A 19,345-nucleotide genomic window follows, 5' to 3' on the forward strand; every position below is an offset into this window, starting at 1 on the left:
CCAATAAGGTCAGTTAAGGGCAATTTTTATTTACAATGACTGCTAAGAGGCAAAAAGCAGGTAGTTGGGAGTAAGATAAAATAAAATAAAATGACAAAACAAACTGAAATACAAGGTCGGGACGGAAGCAGAGTGATAGTACAGTAGTAGTAGTATAGTGCTCCTTCATTCTGCAGAATGCACAGTTAATCATTAAAGTATCACATTTCAGTAAATGGGATTATGTAATGACAAAATGACAACATGATCAGATTAGAAAGGATTCATAAGGGAAGACAGTGCCTCAGGCCAACTGCACTGTTTTGTACAGTGTCATAGCAAGACAACCAAAATGAATCTGGACCTTTGAAATAATTTATTTGCTTTAGGAAAACATTAATCTTTTTGGTGCATTAACTGTCCTCCAATAAAAACTGAAAATGTGCAAATATGCAATTTAATCTCTGATAAATTACAAATGAAGAGACGCCATCATCATTACACATCAGAGTATACTCTATTTAAACAAGCTTCAGTAGTCATCATTAGTATTTTGCCCATATTAACATCTACTAACATAAATACTGAACCAAAACATTTTCCCTTGCATGAAATCATGTGTAATCATCACTTGGACTGCCATTGGCTTGATTCAGTCGAACTTCCCATTCACACTGTTTGTTTACTATTTGTTTTTTAAATTAGAGTGGACTTGGCTGCCAGGGAAATGTGGGAACAATTGGGTTTTCCCACATGGGAGCAGCGAGAGAGAAACAAAGACACTTTGATGGGATACAGACGCTACGCTCCAACTAATTAATGGCTCTTCTCTCCCATAATTGCTGGGCATGGCCAGCTATTGTGTGTGTGTGTCTGTCTGTCTGTGTGTGTGTGTGTGTGTGTGTGTGTGTGTGTGTGGGTTGGTGGGTGTGTACGTGCATGTGTGTGTGTGCAAGCAGTGTCTCTATGTGTGAGTGTCTGTGGGAGTGTGTGTGTGCATGCATGTTTGTGTGTATATGTGTGTGTGCAAGAGAGAAAGAGAGTGAGAGTGTGTGTGTGTGTGTGTGTGTGTGTGTGTGTGTGTGTGTGTGTGTGGGTTAGGGGGGCGGGGTAGTGTATTTGTGTGTGCCTGTGTCTGTGTGTCCTCAAAGACCCCTTCCTGGGCTCATTAAAAAGAATGCATCGTAATTTGTGTCAAAGGCGGATGAGAATGACACAGTTGAGAGCATCTTGTGTTCATGTGAGCGAAGCGACTGCTAAATGAGGTGCTGAATGAGAGTTTAGAAAAGATTAGGCGATGATCAGAAGTACACTGAGAGATCTGCAGCACATACTTCCCCCTGCATTGACGTAGTTCGCTCTTTATGCTGCAAATGAGCAAAGCTTTTGGGGGGGAAACCTTAAAGGAGGTTAAGGAAGACTGACACACAAAGTCGCTCTGTATTCATTAATGAGAAACTGTGAAGTGAAAAGTAACTGAACACATTCCAATCATCATGTCACCGACTCATGAACCTTGACCCGTGTTTTTCAGGTGCACGCATCATCATGGCGTGCAGAGACCTGGAGAGGGCGGAGGAGGCCCGGGCGGACATTTTGGAAGACACGGGAAATGAGAATATGGTCATCAGGAAACTGGATCTGTCTGACACCAAGTCCATCAGAGCCTTCGCTGAACTCATCAACAGAGGTAGGGTAGTCACAATACACATAATATGTAATAAACATAACTAAATGAATATATAATCAATAATCTAGCATTCATTTCTTCTATTTTGAAATAAGATATGTAATCATCATCATATATTATATTAGTATGACAGCAATGGATGTATGAACGGAAGGATGTATGGAGAACAAGGAAAACTATAATACATATTTCATTAATACTATTAAATCTATTAAACATTTGCGTGGGCGCTAATGCTTTAGCGCTTTGAAAATGGAACATTATGATCTCCTAAGCAGGCGCACAAACATTTTGTGACATGTGAAGGCTTTTTGTGCCTTTATCCTAATTACTGGACTATTTGCACTTGCACTATGGTTGAAAGAAGTGGAGGATGATGAAGATGAAGAGGATGATGGAACTCCTTCTAGGCTCACAAGGGAAGATGGAATTCATTAATTTTCTTTTTTTTAAGTTGTGCTATAGTCCATCTCCTGAAGTGGTTATTAGAAGCAGACTTGTAGACATAACCAGAGAGGAAATCAAATTCATTCCCAACAAAGAAGCCTTAGGCTCCTGATCAGTGGGTTTTTATGATCCACCACAAACGGTGTAATGGTTTCATTATGTATCTCTCAGAAATATACACTTGTAAGCTGATATTGTCCTACTGATTTAAAATGACTATCTAAGTAACACTTGAGTAGAGATGTAGCCATTGGAGAATTTGCTTGCTGCTTCCTCATCTTTGTGTGTGTGTGTGTGTGTGTGTGTGTTTGGTTTTGTTTTCAGAGGAAAAACAGGTGAATATCCTGATAAACAATGCAGGCATCATGATGTGTCCTTACTCCAAGACCGCCGATGGGTTTGAAATGCAGCTAGGGGTCAACCACCTGGGTAAGAACCAGCACCAGTGGACACTTCCCATTCAGGAAAGATGTGTGTGTCTAGATCCTAATACATGGCCCCCTAGATCTAGGTTTCCTCCAAGTTGTTAGTGTTTTCCCGATATTGGACAATGGCTTTCTTCCAGACTTTTCCTTTAGCGCAGGTATTTTTGGCACCAGCTAGCAGGGGCACACACATGCAGAAACATGTTCACACACACACACACACACACACACACACACACACGATAAACAATGATTAACACTGCCAGGTCAACAGTAGAACAGGAAACAGAGAACAATAGTAGGGAGAGCAAAACTGAAACCAGATACTAATGTATGGTTCTATATGTGGAACAGATCTTTGTGAACGTGTAGGCCAGTGCTACTGTATATGTGGCCCTAATAGAAGTCAGACCTTGGTCAAATGGTCTGCAAATGGGAATAATTCTTAGTGTTTGAGTTTGTTTCAACCTGGCTGGAGTACCAGATGAATGTAATTTACCAGATCAATATAAAAATAGAGACTTTCCTGTAATACTTTGCAGAACTGTAATACTTTCCTGTGATTGGTTTAACTTTCTGGCACTTGTTGCAGTGTCCTAAATGGCTAAATTCCACCCATGTGACTCCTAAAGAGGCTAAAAATAAACCCTAAAAAAGTATTTGGAAACACTATTAGGCCCAAGGGTGGGAGAAATGTGTTATAAGAGAAATAGTAGGGAGAGAGATTAAGCCCTTCCACTTGTTATAGATCCAAGCCATCATTTAAGACAAGTGGATGTAATACAATGACCAGTCTCATAAATCGTCTAGCATTTCATTTGCTGGAGTGATTCAGTCATTCATCACTAAATGATCTTTCACCCAAGTCTTCCATGGCTTCCTCTCTAGGTCACTTTCTGTTGACCTACCTGCTGCTGGACCTCATCAAGCGCTCTGCTCCGGCCCGTATCGTCGTCGTGGCGTCGGTGGCCCACACCTGGACCGGTCTGCGACTGGACGACATCAACAGTGAGAAGAGTTACGATACGATGAAGGCCTACGGACAGAGCAAGCTGGCAAACGTCCTCTCTGCACGCTCACTGGCTAAACGGTTACAAGGTGAGAAGGTTAAGGTTTCAGTGGATAAATGAAGCGTGTGACACAAGGGATGAAAGAAACAAGGAAAGCACATGATTGAATATGTGTACTTGCTTGTGTGTGTGTTGCAGGTACAGGGGTGAGTGTGTTCTCCCTGCACCCGGGGGTGGTGCAGTCGGACCTGTGGCGGCACCAGCACCAGTGCATCCAGGTGGCGGTGAAGATCTTCGGGATTTTCACCAAGACGACAGTGGAGGGCGCTCAGACCACCATCTACTGCGCTGTGGAGCCAGGCCTGGAGAGCCAGAGCGGAGGCTACTTCAGGTACATACTGTACTGTGTTGTACACACACACACACAAACACACACACCTTACTGCCAACCCTCCCGAGACTCCTGATTTCGATGGCCTTCTCCCAGTGTTCTCCAATGGTGTAATTTCTACCAATTTTCTCCCATAAAAGACACCCAGACCCTCTGCTCTGGTTTTGATCATCTCCCTATTTCTGGACTCTCAAGGATAGCAAATATGGCACACACACATACACACACACACACACAGATGGATACTCAGTGTTGCACTCTCTCAGGACTGAAACAGAGGGAAGGGGTAGCAATCAACAAATACACAGTCTTAATTATCCCTTTTGGGAAACGCACTAGCTGAAATACGAACAATGCAAAAACCCAAGTCCAATTCTGTTGTTCACAAACTAAAACAATCCAATTCCAATACTGGAGCTTTCAGTGTTATGGCGTCATGCTTCTCGGTCTTTCTCCCTAATGACAAACACAGAGGTATATATAGGTGAGGGTTAACACACACACACACTGTGAAAGGAGAGAAATAGTGCTTGATGGACATGCAGTGTGTAATGGCCATTCTGTGTTATGTGTGTGTGTGAGCAGTGACTGCACCCCAGTGAGCTGCTCCAGGACGGCTGCGGACGATGACCTGGCCCAGAAACTGTGGGAGATCAGCTGCAACATGCTTGGAATCACCTGGGAGTGATTAACAGCGCACTCACTGTGCAGGGGGGGGCGGGGGGCGGGGGGCGGGGAGTTTAGATATGACAGCTCTCACATGTATCATTTATCTGTTTTTTTGTTTTTTGGTATTGGCTGATGTTAGCAGATTTAGTCTTATTTTTGTGTCTGGAAACTTTGAAAAGTGCTTTTAAATCCTAAATTATTCTTATTCTTATAATTATTATTATTATTGTAGTTGTTGTAGTTGTCATTATTACCTCATTCGCATGTGTCTTATAATTGTTCTGACCAAGCTGTAGTGCTAAATTGCTCTCAATGTCTCACCCCAACTTTTTGTAGTGCACTGGTTGTGTCTTTTATGAAGGGTATTTATTCAGCGCCTGTAGTGCTGGTATTGCTTCATGACTTCAGCATGGCAACGCTGTGTGATTGATAAATGAGACTTTATTCGGCACAGTCCTCCTCTGAGCATACATGTTTGCTATGCACTGTATAAACATCATCAGTAAACAGCACTGTTAAGCACTTTTATTGAGGCATTAATGTTACTGTTGTGAAAAAGATGTACTTCTGTGTCTCAAATTGTGCAACATGTCCCATTACATCAGTGCACATCTTCTGTGGGTAAACTGACTATTGAGACACTTTGATAACAGTTAACATGAAGTGAGTCCCTTTCTGTTGTGAGTGTCAGAATGTATGTTTTATTGATTAATACTATCTAGGGCATTGAGCTAACATAGAAAAGCTTTGTCCCAGTTTGTGTGGAATAGGTTTGGTGGTAAAGAATAGATCAGTGTTTCCCCTACCATTGAATAATTGACCATGAATGAATGTCACTCAAATGAATTTGCTTTCATTGTTCGGTTTTAGTATCACATGGTCCTAATGCCGTTTCAGAGGCTTTTCCAACTCACCAAGAACATTTTCCCAGGAAAGACAAGCATAACATTCTGTGCGGTGTGGTGTTTTTGATGTGATTCTGGTTACATTGGATCAACATATTAATGAATTGTATATTAGGGGACTTCAAGAAAGCCCTTGACATTGGGAATATGTTAATGTACCACATCTACTGTATCTACAATATGTACATATATTTATGTAAAAAATAAACCTGTTAGACTGTTAAACATGCCACATAGTCCTGCTTCTTGCTTTTCCTCAACAGCTATGAATGACTTTTGAGTAAGCTATACAGTATAATTACATAACATTAACATGGAGCTGTTGTCTAGACCTCCTAAGATGTATGTATGCATGATAACACATGATATGAAATTACGTCTGATGGTGGGATGGAATTTGCCTTTGAGGTTAAAGGCGCTTAGCTAAGATTAGTTTGTTAGACTTGAAGGACCATACAATAAGTCTTAGGCAGTACCACCCAAACACGAGGGGTGACTTGCACCGGCTGATCCCATCCTTAAAGCGAAAAACTTTAATGGTGGAGACATGTTGTCTACAGTGCAGCCTGGGACTGTTTGCTCTTATTCACTGGTCTGGCCAGCTGATGATGGATGCCCCAATAATGTGAGGAAAACAGTTTGTGGGTTACAGTGGATTGCAGCACATACAGGGGCCTCATAGACTTCCAGGCTACATTTGTTTGCCTTGTAGTTTGTATCATTATAATGGAGAACAAAGATCAAGAAAAAGAAATGCCAGAAATCTATTTGGAAGCCATATCTTAAAATCACATCATGGCATATTTTGGACCAATGTAATGTGGTGTGAGCAAGAGGTGTGAGCCATGCAAGATTAGGACCAATGTTCCCTCTAAGCTGTGCGCATTTGGTGACTTAGGTCTAATTATTTATTTATTTTTTGCACTCGCCAAATAATAATATCCTTTCTTAGTCTATCTATATAAGCAGTTTTGGAAGTTTTCGTGGCCGATGATGTTAGATGCTGTGACTCACAGGGTTTAGTGAAGTGATAGTATTCATCTTCTATTTGCTTTGCTACATGAAATACTTATATTGTTATTAAGACAGAAAGTCTTTTTTATTTCTTTTCAGTTGTTAGTAAATAGTTGGAGATATTTGATGGTATACATGTTGGGCTTGCTGATTAAAAAGGATTGGCTCAAGTTCTGGATAAGTGAATCAGCTGTCTTTTGAATGTAAATGTCATAAATGATTATCAATCAAGTTGAATGCACAATGTGAGATACTGAATATCTCCAATTACCTTACAGGCTTTGGTTTAGTTTATTTGCACAGTGATAAAAAGCACAAACAAGGATGAAAAAAATGGATGACGGAAACTAATTGACAACAAAAAACACAGGCACAAAATGGTAGAACAACAAAGATTTCTAACACTAATCACAACAATTTTGTCTACAGACACTGACACTGGGATGTAGTGGAGGGCTAACCCATCTGAACTAGGCTTTTACAGTTTTTTATGCTGACATAAGTCTTTATAGCGTAAAACTCATAGTAGTTACACATCATAGGGAGTATCAAACTGATGCAACCTATATGAGGATATAGTATAGATTAATGGTTTCCTGAAAATAGGATAATTTTTGTTAATATTAGCGGTTGTTTGCTTTATGATGATCACCAAGTGGAAGTCATAGTTTACCCGCCTTTCTGCTTCCCACTATCACACCAGCAGCTTGTGTCTGTCCATACACCTCCCGGCCTGTTGGTGGCAGTGTAAACACTAATTTCAACTTTAGAAAGAACGGAAGAAGATCGTACGCATGCGCCTGTAAAGTCTACGTCAGCTCTTCTCTATCAACAAGCGGCCGATAGCTACGTGGCTTTAGTCGCTCTCTGTCTTTTGACCCCTTTATTCGTCAAATACGACCACGGAAACAGGTTAGTGTAATGCCTTGAAACATGTTTACATTTTTCACTAACCTTTACCTTTATAGCGGCGTGACATGTTTGACTTTGCAGTGTTACTGGTTATAACTTAGTTTCCCAACTAACCTAACGTTAGCTCGAATTGCTTTCTGTTCTGACGTTAGCTAGCTAACTGCGGAGTAAACTAGCCAAACGTGAGGTTAGTGGAGATGAGGGCAGATTTTCTTAAGAAATACGTGTGTTAGCTGTGAAATACTGAATTACAGTAACAATTCTAGCCTTGTGTTAACGTTAGTCGTTTCCAAGACAAGTCAGAAGATGAACTCAAGTCAACGTCAGCAGTTAGCGGTCCAGGCCTGATCTGTGATTTGTAACACTGACTTTATGATCCTACCTGCAGCCTAAACACCATGGATCAGGTTATGCAGTTTGTTGAGCCCAGCCGGCAGTTCGTCAAAGACTCAATAAGGCTCGTAAAGAGATGTACAAAACCCGACAGAAAAGGTATTGTAAAATTCAGTGTTTCCTCATTTGACTGAATCTGTCTTTGACCTGCAACACCTTTGGGGGATCCTAGGATAAATTAATAATTGTCAATCAGTTGGGAACTTGATTTAAATAAATACTAAATTGTCTTTTGTATCTTTTTTTGCATTGTTCTCTTGTGTCCCTCAGAATTCCAGAAGATTGCCATGGCCACAGCGATTGGGTTTGCCATCATGGGCTTCATTGGTTTCTTCGTCAAGCTCATCCACATCCCCATCAACAACATCATTGTGTAAGTAGTTTTTCCACAAGGGCTGTGATCAAGTCACTTAATATTCAATCAGCTGAAAGTGGATTTGCTTCAAAATTCAAAGATTGTAAAAAAAAAATGCCAAGTTGAAGTTAGAGATATGAGATTCTTCTGTTAGTATCTTATTTATGCAATGTGCAATTTAAATACAATGATAAAAACACAAGGACAACATGCAATAACGTATTTGTGCTGGTGAGATAGTGATAGAATTGCGTCTGGTTTTTATAATCATGTGGAACACCTGAGTACACCATTAAGTCTATGTGAACTTGCAATGCTGCACAGATATAAACAGTCTGGGAGATGAGAAAATGGGATTAAAAAAGGCAACTACTCAGCAACACTATTATAATGTAAATTATGATACAATACTCAGTGTGTGGGTGTGTGTGTATGGGGGGATATTTGAAGAGCCAGGTTTATCCACTTGGATAACTAAAAATGATCATTAAATCCCTTCAAAGTGTTCCATGTGATTATCAATCATTCATATTAACGACTGATTGAAATTCCTTAACATTAAATTTTAGTTAAAACCCAAAATGTCAAGATAACTTTATCAACTACTTCACAACAGTTATCTGGCTTTGATAATGTGATGTAATGTTGATTGGTTATGTCTAAGCCCCTCCCCCTTGGCTGTAAGCTGTGTGATTGTCTTTATCTGTTGATCTAACAACTAACAATTATATGATGGGAGCAGGATGCATTGTTTCAAGTAACCAATAAACTGTATTAGGCTTTTGCATTTGGTTTCATAGAGCCAAGTAGGTCACAGTTTATCACAAATTACGTGCTTGTTAATCCCATTTTCTCATCTCCCAGTCTGTTTATCTGTGGTGCAATGTTGCAAGTTTATACATGAATATACTCCATGTGATTATAAAAATCACATTCTATTATAGCCACCCAAATAGTTAATCTTTAAAGACCACTTATTAACCATTTAATGGGGGCCAACATAGTGTGTATAGATGTTTTACAGCCCACTTAACCATTTACTAACTACAGTAAACAAAAGTTGCAACTTATATAATAGTGACCCAAAAATGTTTGATGCTTCACAAGTTGCTTAGTAACCATTTACTAACTATAGCATTGTAAAAGTGACCCAAAAATGTTTGGTTTAAAAATATTTTTTAACTTAATGTAGCATTTAATTTTTTAACAGACAACAAACTGTTAATAACTAACATAGTCAGAAGACATTATATCATCTATCAGCTCTAATCTCAGTTCTGTAAATGGCATTCTGATTTTTTTTGATAATCAAATAACATTCATAGTATTTACTAATCCTTAGTTAAAATATAAAAAAAAATAATTGTTCATATTTGATAGTTAACAGATAGTTGGTAGCATTCATGATTTTATTATTGAACACAACAGTAGAAAACATTCAAGTAGCATCCATTTAGGCTGTGAAGGTAATCACTGGGAGGTTCCAGCATCCCAAAGTGCAGTAGTTGGATAAAAATAAGTGATCCCCAATTTTAATCAAAGTATGATGCACAGTCTCTGCTAAAGATATTGATTTACAAAACAGGGAATGTCAATCAAACTGTTTATCTTACAATAAAATATATTCTGCTATGAATTACTTGTGCATTTTTCCAGTCATGCTTGTTTTGATGCAACAAAGTTAATGAAGCGTCATTTTTCAGTCCATATGCTAATACTGCCTTTCTTCTCTTCCAGGGGCGGCTGAATCCTGGTCACACAGAACTACAAAACTGCAATACCCAGGGACAGGAGGTGGTGATGCAAAGTGTTAGAGGGGCGGTGGGGTTGGGGGCTAAAGGGATGTCATTTTTACACTCTGTGCACAATATTTGTATTTGGCTGTGTTAATAAATCATGCAAACCCACAGACTGAGTTGTGCTGTCTAAGCAACTGGCCTTGCTTTCTCTGTGGCTGCAGTGGTTATGTTTTTAACCTTTTCTACTTTCAGAAGTAGCATATTAAACTACTTCTCATCAAAGGCAGAAAGAGGACAGTGGAAGAAGGAGCACTAAGGTCAAAGGCACATGGGCTGTGACACAAAGCAGATACTTGCACACCTAATCTACATTGTATAAAAGAAGATATGTATGGTGGTACCTCTTGTCTTGGATATGTAGTGGAGTGAACAACTCTACAATATACTGTCACATAAGTGCTTACCTAAAGATTCTCCAATATCAAATCAGGTTTAGATTAACAAGTACAGGACATCCAACTGTTATCCAAAAACAATCAGAATAGACAAGCACATTTGTGTCAAATCTGGGCATATGTTGTCTCATATGCATTAAAATAAAAAAAATCAATGAATCATTAACAAATCACAGGCACCCCTCTGGTTAGAATAGTGCTTTCCATTCTATCCTTGTACTACACACAAATAATCTATTTGTGCTGTGGAAAAGTAGCAACCTTGGGCTTAGTGTGATCTCTTGACTGGGGAGGAAGCATCTCTCTTGTGTCATTTCTTGTCCATGTGGATGCCCATGCTCCACAGCAGCGGCTGGTCTGTCGTCACGGTTACGGGCCTCCTGGGGTTTCCGGGGGCGACCGGCTCATAGGTGTTGGAGGTGCTCACCAGCTTCCCAAACTGCAGGACCTCGTTACCTGGACAGAGGGGAAAGAGACACAATGAGTCAAATAATGCAGCAGTAATGAAGGCTTACTGAGTGATACTGTCCTTCACATTACATTATTGGGTTTTAAATGAGCACAGGTAGATAATTAGTTTCTCATGTGACTAATTTGTAGCTTATTCTAATTATAAAACAGGCATATAGCCCTCTGTATTGATTTTGACAGGTTAAAAGGGCAGGGTAAACATCACAGCCTTGAGATAATGTGGTTACAAACAGCTTGTGTCCCTGTGTGACCCTGGTAAGGTGGTCCACTCAGCAGCATATGACTGTTGGCTTTATTTCTGAGCACTCAAGCTTGGATCCAGGGTAGTAATCTGAGGCCGTGGCAGGTTCACACACACGCACACAAAGGCTATTATGCTAGACCACTGAGCATACCGCCACTTTGTGGTTACTCGAGTGCAAACAAATCCTCAAAGGGAATCCTTCAGCTGCCACTAACAGGAAAGGCGACCGCTGAGGTGTGTGAGTCACACAGGGCTTTTTATTTGGCCTCCTTCGTAATAGCAAGCAGTGAGCAAAGGAACTGTTCAAGGTGACAGCCATCAAAAGACAGGTGTTAAATAAAGGATTCAGTCCAGAGCAAACTAAGCAGGTTAATGTCTCAAGCATTTGAAGATCACATATGGAGTGCATACAGAAATGTATCATAGTTTACATATCTTGCATTTGATGATTTTACTTTACGATTGTTCAGATGCTTTTATGGGTAAATCGTATATTAGGCTGTTCAAACATTTGAAATCATTTTCTGATATATTTTACCTTGGTGTGGGATGGAAATGTTTCTCTATGAGCCTTGCATTGCTTCTGTGTCCAGACCAGGGTCATGGTCAATTCAATTTCAATCCAGCCAATTCAAAATGTTGAGAGAATCACTAGCTTCTTTAGTAACAGAACATTCATTCATTCTCAGTTACTTTTCTTTTTATTAGGTTGAATAAACAACCTTCATATTCCAAAAAATTAACTGAAAGTGAATTGATTGAATTGAACCTAGCTTGACACCTGGCCAACACTGACCTCTAGTGGTCAAACCAGGAATCTAAGCAGCATCAATTGTGCAGGGGCTTCAGATTCCATAACTGTGTGCCATTTAGTCATGCAAAATGATACATTCCTAAGTAAAATAATGAATCCTTGACTGTGTTTCCACATAACTTACACACAGCAGCCTGGCACTTTTTCCATCAACATTAACATTTACATTTATTCACACATTTGTTGAGACAGACGCCTCTGAGCACACTCAGCAGACAGGCACCCGGAGAGCATAACTTCTGCATTGTGTGGCTGATATGAAATGGACAAACTCACCTCAAGAGAGTTAAACTTGGCCCTCAGTTTTCTGTCACACTGTTATTCAGTTCTATCCGTCAGTATTTTGGTACGCTCTTGGCATCAACTGCAATTTGTAAAAAAAAATTAACTGAATTTCTTGGCCTAAAGGTCAGCAAATCTGCTAAAGTCTGCTTTGTGTTCAGTTTTTGCCTGTATTCATGTCCTGCTCTCAGGAAAGGAGTGATGTGAGACAGCCTGACTGACAAGTCAAAAAGCTTGTGGCTCTCTCTCAAACAGTTTTTCTGAAGGCTTTTAATGTGGCTGGCATATTCGGGAACACCTGTTTGAGTCTCTGCAGGTTCATAAACCAAATGAGGCATACAGTACTTCTTTACACTCCGTAAAGAAGTACTCGGTCTCTCAGCTCCCTTGAAACTGGCTGCTATCAGCATCAACTTTACATCTTGGGGGTGGGGGCCGTGTTTAGCACACAAACCGTACAGTATTAGTGCTTGGAGTGGCACAATCTGCGGCTGTAACAAGGTGGGTCACATGTGCCATAAGGGGCTTTGTTTCCACTAGCCACCCCCAGACACATGAACTGCTCTTTTTCATTTTCATCGCTATCACCGGGGCTGCTCTCCTGAAAACACCAAGCTGGACCAATGAACTTTAAAACCTCTGCAGAGACCATTCCTGACAAATCACCATAGCGGAGAGATGCTTTACTCTGGTGGGTACACAATATGTAAACAGAGGCTAATGGTATCCACATGAGCCATAAATGGAAAGTCCAATCAGAGAGCTTGATGCTTATATGAAGCTGCCTCCCTGGAGGAAACCACATCAAAAATTAATGTGGTCACATTGTTAATAAGCAAACAATAAACAATATGTACAGTCCCACGATATATTTGTGGTGATGACATATAGAGCTAATTAACTGGCAGTTTATTTGAATGTGATCTCAGCTCTCTGGCTCCCTAGTTGATCAGCTGCTTTCATCTCTTCTATGGAGAATACAGTCATGTTAGGCTGCTTGGCATGCTTTTTAATGTTAGCAACTGAAACGTTACAGAAGCACTGCTTATACAACAATGCAACTTATCATAAAAGGCCAGTGTATGTGTTGTCTTCTGATCATAAAAAAAGATTTGGCTATATATATCACCATTAGCCACTGTATGGCAGCAGCCCATGCAAATGAACAGATGAAGAACCCAGCAGTTCTCTCACTGTGTGATGTCATCTAAATGAGGAGTGGATGATGAGCGCTCTCAACTAAGATGTGAAGATTTATAGTTAAAGTTAAATTGTCATTGTCATTAATTGGATACTTCTCAGTAAAATGCAGACATCATTTGTAGAAAACCACACCTTGATGAAGTTTGTTTCCCATATACTTCCAATAGAGCCTGGTGTCACAGACTGTGGGTCAGATCTCTCAGATCTGGGTCAGAAAGGGATTACTTAAGCAAAAGATTAAATCGGCTCCTGGGTTGGGAATGTTTAATGGGCCATTTTTTCCCCAGTCTTGGAAAATTGAGTGGGATGGCAACTTCGGTGCATAATTAGAGCAAAAAATGTTGCAGTGTGTATCAGTCCTGTCTGTTTTTTTGTCTGTTTGGTTTCTTAAATCTTGATAAAACAACCAGATAATGAGTATAATTATCTGGCTGTACCATAATTATGCAATGGCATACATTGTATAGAAAACTATGAATTATGGGTTTGAAGTAAAATAAAAGCGTAAAAATGTATTCCATGTGTAGTTTGTTCTGCAGCACTTCAATCAGAGAATAATATTGTACAATTTATGTCTTGTAGACATCCAGCCTTTATACTGTGCATATGGGTAATAAATAAGTGCAAATTCTATTCTCTTGAGAAGAAGAAAGAGGCTTTTCAATCATACAACCTGATTTAGCAAACACTAAGGATCAAACATCATGTATTCCACACTATTAGCCCAAACCAACATTTGATAATTGCATTGTTTGAACATCCTGTGGGAATGACAAACAGCAATAGAAAACACAAGTTTTATGAATATGCATGTGAAACAAAAAAACAGTGTTTTTGCAATCACTTCATGCGAAGGCGAAAATGAACACGAAGGAACAAAGACAGGAAGAGAATGAAGCAAATCAGTTGTCCACAGGCGTCTGCATACACATCAAAGAGGGACAAAAACGCTGTTCTGCTTCAAAGACTGCCAAACAAGCATGATATTAGACCAGCTTGACTCAGAACAGGGAGGAAAATAAGTAGTATGTGAAGTTAGGGTGCTTGGCAATTGACTGAGCGAGAACAGAGCCACAGCCACTCGGCTGTGTGTGTGAGAATAGTATCTGACTGTGTAAAAGTGCTGCCCCGAAGTTCTCTCTCGGCAGGGCAATGTGTTTCCACCAAGTTCTCACCAGCAGAGCCGGGAGTGTTGTCAGGGGAGCTGGGAAAAGAGAGTGAAGTCTAACAGTAGGTTAAGGCAGGTAGTGTCAGGCTTTGTGCTATGTGTGTGTGTGAATGCATACTTGTATTATTACTTCCTCATACGTATTATCCAATTGCAAACTGAACATAAATGAGGACTTTTGTACTGATGCTCATGGGAGAAAATGTTAATTTTGTGGTTGGGGGTTAGGTCTTAGTGTAAGCTTTGGATTAGGGTAAGAGTTAGGGTTCGGTAATGAATGTAAGTCAGTGGAATGTCCCCTTTAGTAATAATTCTGGTAAACACTATAATTACAAAGCATATAGTCATAACTAGCTTCTAAGAGAACGCCAGTTCACCATCACACCACAGACATACAGCTCCTGACCAATGCATAGGCTACATACACCTGCCATAGCTATTCATACAGGGAGGAGTGTAAAGCTTGGACAAATGAGGATATATTCAGGGGTAAAAAGTGAACTGGGGTGAAGGAGGGCGGCATCTTTAAGTTACTTGTTAGTTAGATATCACAAATCACTCCCTTTGCAAATGCAAATTATGTTAATTGCAAATAATTACAAATTATACCACCTGGCTATTTCCCTTGTTAAATGAGGATTTTAGGCAGATTATGAAGGACAACAATTTATCTACCCACCATCTCCCTTGTTTAACAGGCTGCAATGCTCAGAATGACCACCAGAAGCAGCAGAGCACTACAATAAGAAGCATAGGAGTCATACTATGCTGAATAGGATGATGCAGAGTGGCACCTACCTTTACTAACACACATTATCTCTCTCTCTCGCGCACACACACACACACACACACACACACACACACACACACACACACACACACACACACACACACACACACACACACACACACACACACACACACACACGTGCGTGCAAACTCTTTACTGAGCACAAAGGGCTTTCAGATGGCTTCATTAGTAATCCCCTCCTCAAAGCTGATACCGATCGATAGCGGCCCCCGTTGTAGAGGGGACCGAAATGAGCATCGCACCCTCCAGTGATAACAATGGAGATGTTTGCTGCCTGTAATTGCATTTCCAGAGCCACAGCCGAAAGGGCCCGTCAGCTGTAAGTACGCCGTATTTACACAACAAATTACCCAGGAGAGAGGGTGGGTGAGGAGAGGAGAGCTGGAGACTCACACACACTCGCACTGCAGTGGACAGGTAGAGCAGGGGAATTATGGGTGTTTGGGGCCATTTTATGAATGAGAGAGAAGACAGTCACTGCTCTTCTTAACTATTTTTTGGGGAAATGTTTTCCTCTAAGCAAAGGTGTGGTAAAGTGCATTTGTAACATTGAAATATTGGTGTCAAATTAATTGTGACACCTTGGTAGAGGCCTAATTACCATAAACAAATGACAACACAAGGCCACATTTCCCATAAAACCCATTGCTTTCTGTTGCTCATGTATGTTTTCTCTTTCTCTTTGGCTTTACTGAACAGGGTAAACATGTTGGAAGTGATTTGTTTTGTTTTCCATTGGACTTTCACTCTTTGCTCCATCTGCCACTGCAAGAAACGCTGAAAGCTTTAGCTCCATTTGTGCTAGAAGAACAGCGGCCTTCTTCCTGTTTTGTGCCATAAAGCAGTACCTCTTTGTGCCGTAAAGCAATTCAGCAGAGTTCGCACACAGTCCCACATGTAAAATGCAGTGTAGATGCTGTAAGTCTTCTCGGTGATGGGCTTTGTTTGTTTAAGGTAATTATACTAATGTCTCACAATTGATTAATTCATAGAACATTTGAAATAACACTGGGATACAACCTTTATGGCCTGAGATCCCAGCGACAGAAATACATAATCTGCATTTTCTTTGCCTATAGTATATCTGAATGTGTTTAGCTAGAGACACACGTCCCCTTTCATCACAACACAACTTGTCATCAAGAGGCAATAACTATTATGCCATTACCACAAATGCACCAGGGGACTGTACAGAATCTATACTTGTTTAGGATGAGACAGTAGGGAGTAATGAGAGTGATATTGAATAGGGGAGGATTTGATCCAAGGCCAGTACTGTTTCATCTTAAATCCACTACACCATCTTGGGGCATAGACTGGTTCCATTTAAACAAACGATTTATCTTTCAAAGACCTGAAATGAATTAATTATAAGCCCACAGTTGCAAGCAGTTTGGAGATGGATGAGGCAAAGACTTGGGTTAATGCGCACGTCACGTTATTTAGCCAAGTAAAGATTGTCCTCTTAAGCAGAACATGGGAAAATCCTGCCGTAAATCTTCTCAAAGACTTCTCGCACTACTAAAAATTCAAGCAATTGTTCTAGGTGGCGACTTTTAAGGTATATTAGCTGAATCATTCAGATGAAAAACCACGTAAGACTATTTGGAGTTTTGTTTGTATAGTCGATTCAGACTCTGTGTGAATGTTTATCATGAAAATAAATGTTCAGCATGAAAATAAACACAAACAACCTCAACTGACTTATATTGTTCACAACACTTTTAATTACAGTTTGAGATGTCAAACATCACTGATTTGAAAACTTATACTGAGGGCTGTGATTCAAGACATCATGCACTGTGCATATTATATCAGCAGTGATTTCGATACAGCAGTGTCCTTTCCTTTCTCCACCTGACATTCTCCTTATATTAAAGGCTATTTATTTGGCATGAGATGAGCCAAGGCATGAGCAGCAGTGTTAGCACCATCTGCTGTGCATTGATAGCTGCTTCCATTAAACGTTTATGGTGTTGCGGCTACGCTGGTCTGCGAGAGCGAGGTGACAAACACTGCTAGCTTAAGTTGACCTTCAGATAAGAAGACTTCTCTTGGGTTGTGGTATCGGTCAGATTTAATAAGCAGCGAGGCGTGTCAGAAAGAGCGAGAGATGGAGAGAGAGAGAGAGAGGGAGACAAGGAAAATGCCAAGTTTTGATATCATAGAGTGGGTGATAGGGGGGATACATCACTGTCCAAGTGAAAATGTGTTTGAGTAGAGGAGAAGTCAGAGTTGATGTACGTCTGTGACTGTGTTTGTGCGCATAAATATGAATCGATTGAGCACTCGGGTGTCTCTCTGCATACTCTATGTGTGTGTGTGTGTATGTATGTGTGTGTGTATGTATGTGTGTGTGTGTGTGTGTGTGTATGTGTGTGTGAGGGGTTGTCTACACAGGAAGTCATAGCTAATGCATGTTTGGGCAGGATGAGTGAATGTGTGAATGTATGTGTGCATGTGTGTGTGTGTGTGTGTGTGCACTCCTCCTCTGCCTGCCTGGTACACTGCAGCTCCATTGGGGGGAGTACAAGCAGTTCACATCAGGTTGCTGTTCATTTCCCCTCTGCCCCAATGTGTGATGTGCGCAGTGTCAGAAATCTACAGATCCATAAATAAAACCATAAAACAGCAGTTTTCCCTCCTGCTGCCACACAGCACCGCTACAGAATACATACACTTTTCATTTCCCCTCTCTAGGACCTTGGTGAGCGGGAGGGAGGGAGAGAGGGAGGGGAGGCGGAGAGGGAAAGAAAGAGAGAGAGAGAGACAGTAAGAGGCAGCATGTATAAAAAGGCAGATGTGAGAGAGAGAGAGAGAGAGAGAGAGAGAGAGGCAATGCGTAGAAAGTGTACTAGAAGAGAGAGAGAGAAAAGGGAAAGAGGGACAGAGAAAGGCAACATGTGTCGAAAGGCATATGAGAAAGAGAGGAAGAGCGAGACACGGAGATAAAGAGGGAATAGATTAATTTCTCTAGACTGAAGCCCTGAAAGAATGGAGATGGCAAGGACAGAAAAACTGAGGTAGGCAGAAAAAAAAAGAAGAAAGGAGGTGTGAGAAGAAGATGAAGAGGAGAAGATCAGGGAGACGGGACGGGCCTGTTTGCCTCTCGAGGAAGAGAAGGAAAAGGAGAGATCTTACAGTAGAGACACAGAGGGTATGTCTGCCTCTGGCAGGGACAGCGGGTAAGACCTCAGTGAACCAGGTTTGTCAGACACATCTATCTGTTTGACTACAAGATAGAGCACATTGCTTTACCCTACTCCCTCCACCCTCCTTTTAAAAACAAATCCTTTCAGATATTTAGAATGCTTCCTGAATACTGAAGTCTCTCTGTATGCTGCTGAAGGCTTAAGCTTCTTCTCAGCCGCTGAACAAAACTTTAAAGCCAGCAGTGTCAAGACATATTTTTTGTATTTTTTGTTAACAGCCTCTGAATTAGTTTCAAAAGAGTTTTTTTTTTTCTGTTGTACAGCTTCAGAATGGGTTTCAAAAGGCTTACACTGTATTCCTATTAAGGCTGTTATGTGCTTTTGGAAAGTGTTAAACCACACATCACAGTACAAAACCCACCTCACTGTAAACTTCAAAATCAGTCACATGAAAAACAAGGACAGTCCCTGCTGTTTTACTCAAAGTAAAAGTATGCTGTGATGTTGCAGTAGACACCAGTTGGGGAGGCTGTCTAGTAGTCAAAGGGTTGGTGGCTTGATTACTGATAGGGGAGAAAGGGGTAAGTTGAGCAAGTTGGTAAAAAGATCAGCCCTTGTATCTAGGCAACCATCCACAAAAATAATTGTGATCACAGATTTAAGAAGAGCAATTCATTTGCTAAAAGCTGTGATGGAGGAGAGCATCTGGAGGAAGTGGTAACTGAGCCAGGTTAAAAAAAATGTGCTTTTTCATGTGTCTAGTTGTAAAGACGTCATGGCTCTATCTAAATGGAACTAGATACATTTGAGTCTTTA

At 40.6% G+C, this 19,345-nt stretch overlaps 3 protein-coding genes across 5 annotated transcripts in view; 2 read left to right on the forward strand and 1 right to left on the reverse strand.

Moving 5' to 3' along the window:
* The first annotated feature begins 1,518 nt into the window (after positions 1–1,518).
* Positions 1,519–4,644, forward strand: LOC139646246 (retinol dehydrogenase 12-like). Its single transcript, XM_071522216.1, has 5 exons — positions 1,519–1,669; positions 2,441–2,545; positions 3,430–3,639; positions 3,750–3,942; positions 4,528–4,644. Exons 1-5 carry the CDS (start codon positions 1,528–1,530, stop codon positions 4,628–4,630), a joined length of 753 nt encoding a protein of 250 aa, XP_071378317.1. The 5' UTR covers positions 1,519–1,527; the 3' UTR covers positions 4,631–4,644.
* A 2,672-nt stretch (positions 4,645–7,316) lies between these two features.
* LOC139646239 (protein transport protein Sec61 subunit gamma) lies at positions 7,317–10,101 on the forward strand. The gene is made up of 4 exons (XM_071522203.1): positions 7,317–7,442; positions 7,831–7,934; positions 8,106–8,208; positions 9,928–10,101. The coding sequence occupies exons 2-4, from the start codon at positions 7,841–7,843 to the stop codon at positions 9,935–9,937; spliced, it is 207 nt and encodes a 68-aa protein (XP_071378304.1). The 5' UTR covers positions 7,317–7,442; positions 7,831–7,840; the 3' UTR covers positions 9,938–10,101.
* A 124-nt stretch (positions 10,102–10,225) lies between these two features.
* The window catches only part of tpk1 (thiamin pyrophosphokinase 1), a 71,879-nt gene continuing 62,759 nt past the window's right edge, over positions 10,226–19,345 (reverse strand). For all 3 annotated transcript variants that reach the window (XM_071522172.1, XM_071522191.1, XM_071522182.1), the window contains exon 9: positions 10,226–10,840. In XM_071522172.1, coding sequence (XP_071378273.1) covers positions 10,695–10,840 — 146 coding nt within the window. In that variant the 3' untranslated portion in view covers positions 10,226–10,694. The remainder of the gene's footprint in view (positions 10,841–19,345) is intronic.

This window comes from Centroberyx affinis, unplaced genomic scaffold (assembly GCF_046629955.1).
Source record: "Centroberyx affinis isolate AG114_WGS23_722 - 3 ecotype Tasmania unplaced genomic scaffold, CSIRO-AGI_Caff_v1 ptg000085l_1, whole genome shotgun sequence".
Classification (NCBI taxonomy): domain Eukaryota; kingdom Metazoa; phylum Chordata; class Actinopteri; order Beryciformes; family Berycidae; genus Centroberyx; species Centroberyx affinis.

Bases quoted from the DNA above. Each gene is read 5' to 3' on its own strand.
- LOC139646246 (XM_071522216.1), top strand. From the start codon at position 1,528: ATGGCGTGCAGAGACCTGGAGAGGGCGGAGGAGGCCCGGGCGGACATT. The intron at 3,640-3,749 runs GTGAGAAGGTTA...TGTGTGTTGCAG, and splicing joins ACTGGCTAAACGGTTACAAG to GTACAGGGGTGAGTGTGTTC. The intron at 3,943-4,527 runs GTACATACTGTA...GTGTGTGAGCAG, and splicing joins CAGAGCGGAGGCTACTTCAG to TGACTGCACCCCAGTGAGCT.
- LOC139646239 (XM_071522203.1), top strand. From the start codon at position 7,841: ATGGATCAGGTTATGCAGTTTGTTGAGCCCAGCCGGCAGTTCGTCAAA. The intron at 7,935-8,105 runs GTATTGTAAAAT...TGTGTCCCTCAG, and splicing joins TACAAAACCCGACAGAAAAG to AATTCCAGAAGATTGCCATG.